At 28.5% G+C, this 7,601-nt stretch overlaps 1 protein-coding gene across 1 annotated transcript; it reads left to right on the top strand.

Moving 5' to 3' along the window:
* The first annotated feature begins 736 nt into the window (after positions 1–736).
* On the top strand, positions 737–3,116 carry LOC123220052 (protein RGF1 INDUCIBLE TRANSCRIPTION FACTOR 1-like). The gene is made up of 4 exons (XM_044642047.1): positions 737–930; positions 1,023–1,235; positions 1,567–1,782; positions 2,428–3,116. The coding sequence occupies exons 1-4, from the start codon at positions 871–873 to the stop codon at positions 2,611–2,613; spliced, it is 675 nt and encodes a 224-aa protein (XP_044497982.1). The 5' UTR covers positions 737–870; the 3' UTR covers positions 2,614–3,116.
* The last annotated feature ends 4,485 nt before the right edge of the window (positions 3,117–7,601 follow it).

Here is a 7,601-nt window from a genome sequence, read left to right as displayed (position 1 = left end):
TCCTTACAAGATTAAACTTTGAAATATTACATTTTCGATCCTAAAGTTTCTCTCTTTTCTCTCTCTCTTTTTTGGTGTTGTCTCCAATTGGCTTCTCTCTCCCTCCCTTTTTCAACATCATCTCTGGATGGCTTCATTGTCTTTGTTGTCTCTAGATGAAGACGTCATTTCCATCTCTCGTCTTCGTCCAAAGATGGAATCGAAAAAAGGAGAAAGAAAACAAAAAAAACCTTAAGAGGAAAATTTAACATTTTAAAGTCTAATCCAGAGAGAAGATTATTAGTTTTCTAAATCTAAAATAAATAAATAATATTTTATTATTTTAATATATTACTAGTTAAAATAGTGATTTTATCTTTGAAACTTAATCAATTCTGTTAATTTTAACTACTCACGAATAGGTATTTAGATTTTTAATATTTAATAGATATCAATTTAAGAATACAACAAATCTTACATTAGAATAAGTCATTTGGACTTTCTATTATAAATTTTCCGTTAATGCACTTAGAATTTAGATTAAAAAATGTAATTTATATAACCGAACGGCGAAAAATTTTTTTGGGTCAAACCCATGGTGAAAAAGTAATTCAGCCTTTAAAAAATATTCAAGGAAAGTTTACGATACAGTGAAGTTATTAAAAAGGAGCAAGTTCCTTGAAAAAAACGCATCTATATAGGTTAGGTTCGGAGGGAGGTTTGGATGAAGACTTTTTTAAGGCGAAGATAAGCACTTCCCAGACCCCCATCCACCACCCACCACTACAAACAACCCCACATCTTTTTCCACTCTCTTTCTCTCTGCCTTCATTCAACTTTTCCCAATCAATATTCTCTCTCTCTCTCTCTCTCTCTTTCTCACACGAAATCATGAATGATCAAGAACTACTCACAGTCAGAGAAATCAAACCCAAAAACAGAAGAATCATGGTCACCTGCTTTTCTCCCTCAACATCATCTCTTTCATTCAATTCCTGATTGTAGTATTTGTTTCTGATAATGATTATTATTGACTTTATCAGGGAGGAGGAGGTCCCGATGATCTAGATGAAGATGATGAAAATATACAGTGGCCAACATGGGTTCGTCCTCTTCTGCAAACCAGCTTCTTTGTTCAATGTAAACTTCACGCAGATGCCCACAAGAGTGAATGCAACATGTATTGCTTGGACTGTATGAACGGTGCTCTTTGTTCTCTTTGTCTGGCATTTCATAAAGACCACAGGCCAATTCAGGTATTCTATTTTTTTAAATCATATAATTAAAGAAATAAATATTAATATATCAACTGCCCAAAATCATGGGGAGCTTCAAATTCATGTGATTGTTTAATATACATTCCACAATCACATGAAATTACATTGGTTTCACCAATGACATGTGCCCTTTTATTGGGGAATGAATTGGAGCTTCAGCCATGGCGTATTTGAATAGACCTATGTATCTCATATAACCCTTGTCATGTGATGATTATACATGATACATGATACATCATTCATGTTAACATCTCTAGGCACAGCTACGGTAATGTTACTGGGGTTGATGAAATTGTATTGGATTTTGTAGATTAGGAGATCATCATACCATGATGTGATAAGAGTGGCTGAGATACAGAAATACATGGATATCACGGGCGTTCAAACATACATAATCAACAGTGCCAGAATTGTATTCTTAAATGAGAGGCCTCAGCCAAGGCCCGGGAAAGGAGTCACCAATACCTGCCGAGTTTGTGACCGCAGCCTCCTGGATTCCTTCTCTTTCTGCTCTCTTGGTTGCAAGGTAAAAATAATGCAATTGCCCTTCCCTGTTTTTCATTTAGTGATTAACATTTAGTCAAATTAACACATTTACTACTTCTCCACTTTGCCAAGAAATAAAGGATTTTTTTAATAAAAAATTCTACTTCATTGTATAAGTGGTACTGGTATGAATTGAAGGCAATGGCTAAGGCCCCATTTAATATAAAATTTAAATATAATTTTTCTTTATTAAAACAATGAGATACATCAAATCTCATGAAAATTATTTAATTATACAATACTAAAAGCTAGTGTGAAATGAAATTTTAATATTTTTTTAGTTTTTTTAATTTAAAACAGTTTCTTTTTTGAAAATTTTGGAACTTTTTATTAGTCTTCTCTTTTAAATTAGGGAAATTGTTTTTTATTGTTTTTTTTTCCCAAAAGGAAACAAAGTAATTTCCCCAAAGTGTTTCAGTTACCATTCATTGGGAAAATTTTTTTTCCATAAAGCAAAAATGTAATGATGCAAACTCTTTAAACGATGACCACAAATAATAGGAAGGAGGAATAATATATAAAGGTGGAGTTAGCGCATTAGGTACTGAAAAGACATTTAGAAAGTAGCTTAAGAAATGTACTTGTACATGGATTATAATGGCTTAAATATTGACTCCTTTTTCAGATAACTGGGTCATCAAAGAATTTTCAGAAAAGAAAAATGGGCAATGAAATCAATGGAAATGGTAAGAGCAAAATACAAAGCTTTTCACCATCAACACCACCAACTGCCATGAGGTACAGGGCAACCAGGAGGAGAAAGGGAGTTCCGCAGAGAGCTCCAATGGGAGGTCTTATAATACAATACTGAGAAATATATACTTGGTCAATCTCTTAACAATAAACCCAAAAAGCGGTAAATTATAGAATAATGAAAATGTTACAGTATGTGATGTTTGATAACATTATTGGTCGATCGATAATTTTCATTAGAGGGGCTTCAGTCTAATGATTATCATTGATCTGATTGATAATATTATCGAATTAGTAACATGTATGACATAGTTGTTCAACACCAGAGCTTTTGTCAACAGAGGCCGGTGTTAGAAACTAAACTAAGTTATGGCTTGGAAATGAAAAGAGTAATAAGGATTGTAATATATATTGTATCCAAACGACAAAGGGGAAAAAAATGGGCATGGAGATGATGGGTTGTAAAATAGTTTATTCTGTGAAAGGTTTTGATGTTATGTGATTAATTGTATATAAAAGTTTATTGAGTAGCTAAATACTATTGTATTGTGAAAATGAATCGAGGGTGACAAATATATTTTAAGAGATCTCTAGTGTCACACTAGTATTTTCTTTTGAAAAGACCTTTCTCCTTTATGATTCCGTGAACTTGTAGAATTAAAATTGCCTTGTTTTTTGGCTTTAGTTTCCAAGGATTGAAACATTTTTCTAACTTACTATTTATGCTTTTTTTTTTTTAATTATCATAATAAATGAAAGATTCTTGGGTATTTTTAATAAGATTGCTAATAAATATACAAGGCTCATAATGTAACATTAAACATAGATGAGTAATGCAAGTTAAATATAAGATCTCTTCACTTCGTTTTCCCATAACGTAAGTTTTAAATGGTTTTACATCTTGTGATCCATTTTTTCTTTATCAAAACCTAGCTTTGTGCTCATTTATGAGTGCACATGAAGAGGTAGATTTAACTGCCCATGTCTCTCTTAAAAATTGTTTTAAATCACTCCAGAGGTTGAAGATGTGGATACAAATTGGAGTCTGTGTTTGGTAAGGCATATTTAGGTTGTTTGATAGTATTTCAAAAGTGTTTATAAGCTCCATTTTTAGAGATGTGCATAGGACGGTTTAATAGTTTTTTTAAACTAAACTGAAAAAACAGTTTGAAAAATTTTCAAACCAAAGCAAATAATTTTAGATTTTAAACTAAATTAAAAAAATACGGTTTAAATTACAGTTTAAATCTATTAAAATTATTTACTTTTAAATATATATTATTTAATAAAATTAATTGAATTATAGTTTTTTAGAATATAATATAATCATGTAAAAAAAATATGAAATATATATATAAAGAAAATGATAAAATAAATATTAAAAAAGGTTGTATAATTATTTATAAAAAATTTGTCAAATATATATATATATATGTATTTTAAACAAATGCGGTTTACGGTTTGGTTTGAAAGTCATCAAACTGTAACCCAAAATGAAAACTGTTTTTAAAAAATTTATCAATCCGAACCAAACCATTTTACAAACCAAATAAATTGTAATTTTTAAGCAATTCGGTCTAGTTTACAGTTTAAACTAAATTATGCAGTCTCCTTTCCACGTGTATAATTTGCACCAAACAAACAATTAAAGTTGAAATAGCTAAAGATGAAAGGATTTTTTATAGCATTTTAGGGGGTGTCTGGTTCAGATATTTAAATATTACTTTAGTAATATATCTTTTATTACTAATGTTGTTTTGTTTGGTTTGTTATGTAATAAAATATGTGAGTAATTTTTTATTATCAATGGTGATGTAACATGCAATATAAAATGTTATCTGATTACTATATCTACTTTAAGTTTTAAAAGATTACCAAAATAATTTTAATTTTATTATATTAAATCGTTACATATTAATTTTTTAAAAATAAAAGTACTCTCATCATTAATTAATATAACAAATAATATGAAAAAATATTTTAGAATAATTATATCCAAAAACATTTAAGTAAAATAATATATTTGTGTTTCTATTATTACATTCAATCAAATACAATAATTATCTTCTACATAATCGATCGTTATAATAGTATTTTATTTTTTATAATAAAATATTATTTAAATCAAACGTATCTTTAGAGAAAAAATTTAGAACATTATAATTAAACATATCAAAAGTTGTTTTAATAATAATTTTTTCCTTGGACTTATTTTCCATTTATATAATATCAAATAAATAGAAGTTATGAAATTCATTTACATCAATTAACTAAATATATTAATAATCTAGCGAATTTTTTTTCATTTAAAAATAGAACAACATTGTTGGCCCACCGTTGACATCAAGTTGATGATACTGACGGCAGATCAAGAGGGGCCGCCAGTATTCACCACTTCGTTTGGTTAATAATAAAAGGGCAAAGGACTTATTTCCACCCAAATGGCATTGTATTTCCTATTTATTAATTATTAAAGACTATATTTATTTAAAAATAGTTAAAATTAATAGAATTAATTAATATTTGTTATTTCCTTTTTAAGTTTAGAAAACTAATAATTTTTCTCTAAAAGTAAATTTTGAAATATTATATTTTTTTCCATAGAGTTTCTTTTTTTCCTTTCTTCATTTTTTGACAGTATCACCAACCAGCTTATCTTGCCCTTCCCTTTTTCAGCATCGACTCCAAACAAAAAATGTCTTTGTCACTAAATAAAAACAATCATTTTTGTATCTCACAAAGACAATATTCTTTCTCCAAAGACAACACCAGAAAAGGAGAAGGAAAGAGAAGTTGGTTGGTAATGACATTGAAAAAGTGAGGGGGAAAAAAAAGAGACCTTTGGGGGAAAATGTAACATTTCAAAGTTTAATATTGAGGAGAATTTATTAGTTTTATAAACATGAAAGAGATATAGATAATGTTTTATTATTTTTAATATATTACTAATAAAATAACAATTTTATTCTTAAAATTTAATTGGTTTTATTAATTTTAATAACCCACGAGTGGGTGTTCGACTTTTCAATAGTTAATGGATATCAATTGGGAATAAGTTCTTTGGTCATAATAAATTATATATATCCAATTTTAAATACTGAATTGATTATCTAAATAATGTGTTATTATAAAATTTAGTATTTTAATACATAATTATATGATAAAACATCATTTAGATTTAAATACTCACAATTGAATATATATCATATTGCATTTTAGCTAACTAGGTCATCTCTTAATTGCGGTCAAACACCATGGACGATACAAATGATCTAGTGGGCATTAAATAGATTTGTTAATGTCGACCACGGAGAGTAGTCTCCGGTGGATGTCCGATGACAATTCAATGCACCAATTTTTATTTTATAATATCCTAATACATTATTATTTTCAAATAGCATTGATTAATATTAAAACATAACGCAATAATTATATGGAAAACATAATATATGTTCTTTTCACCATTATTTATATAACAATAATTTTAAGATCTAAATTATTAAACACTTATAATAAGGTTTAAAATTATAATTTTGAAAGTAGTATTAGTCTAGGTCTACAAAAGTGTTATTAGTTGACTACGTAGAGAAGTAACAATAATACATTGTTAAAAGCTATGAATATTTGTTGAACGCTCGAAGTGTCATCCCTTAGCATTTCCACATCTTACAATTTATACTAGTAAAGATTAGGGTTACATGTGTAATCAAACAAGTAAAATATAATATTATGGAACTTGACAATTGTTGTCATCATTCTTTAATCCTAATATGGTATGAGTGTAATTACACTTTCATTATAATTACAAAAGTTGTGGGAAGTGGTTTTACGGTAATGGGAAATTATTACTTAATGTTGGAAAGATTGTGGAAGTTGTAATAGATATTGTCTCATGTTTCCTCTTTGCTGCTTTTGAATGAGACCATCTTTTATTCGCGTCTCACCTTGACCTAAGTAGGTAAGCCATCTATCCACTAATCGTTTATCGCCTTTTAGGTGTCTTATCTGTGAGTTTGATCAATGAGATATTTAGTTTTAATTATGGACTCAAAACATTAGAACTGTTGTGTAGCACCCTACTCTGAAAGTCCTACCCTCTAGGGTAAAGTGCTACTTAGTCCATATACGCATACAAGGTACTTAAACCAATGTTTTTAAAATCGGATCAGATCAACTGGTTCGATCAATTAAACTATGAAGCAATCTACAATTCGGTATGGTTTATATATAAATATTAACTTGTTTGAAATTTGGTCAAATCTGTTGAAATGGAAAAAAATTATTTAAAACCTATAAAACTAGGTTTACATATGCTACACAATTATTGTCTTATTAAAACTTAACAGAATTACAATTTATAAGATCTTAATTGAATTATTAATAAAATTGTAATTGGTTTTTTTATTTATTTATATAATGAAGTGTCAATTGTTTAATTAACATATTTGAAATTATATTTTATATGTTTTATGTTCAAAAAATGTGGTAAATGTTTAATACTATTAAAGAAATACATAACAATTTGAGAATATGGTCAACCAATTGGTTATTCGATTGAACCAGTTGAACTACAAACCGGTAAGACAACCATTTTGACCACTGGCTCAGTTTAATAATATTGGTTAAGACATTCTCAAAAATGCAAAATTATCAAATTACCCTTTATTCAACAAACTATGTGAGTAAAGCCCAGAGTGTCTTAAACATAAAAAAGAGAATTACCATCCAAGTGTGTGTACAAAATCAAAACATGATTAACTTCTTAAGAAAATAAAATTATGTAAGAATCCCTCTCATGCCTCCACATGAGCTGAATCACCACCACACTACCACTAATCATCTCTCACCTGTAAAATCAAACAAAAAAAAGGTGAGTAATTGCACTTAACAAGTAAAAGCATCTATCCTACAATCATTCATAATGCATTCTTCCATTTTTCTCATTATCTCACATTCCTAATTTATATCTCCTTCATCATTTAGGTTTTATATTTACCTTATCTTCAATGACATAAAATGCATCGCATGTATTCTCAATCATCATTTTCTATGGTTAAAGCATTCTCCAAAATTTGTTCTATTCAATCTTCATCTCTATGTTGATCA

Source organism: Mangifera indica, chromosome 7, assembly GCF_011075055.1.
Source record: "Mangifera indica cultivar Alphonso chromosome 7, CATAS_Mindica_2.1, whole genome shotgun sequence".
NCBI lineage: Eukaryota > Viridiplantae > Streptophyta > Magnoliopsida > Sapindales > Anacardiaceae > Mangifera > Mangifera indica.
This window is presented reverse-complemented; position numbering and strand designations above follow the sequence as displayed.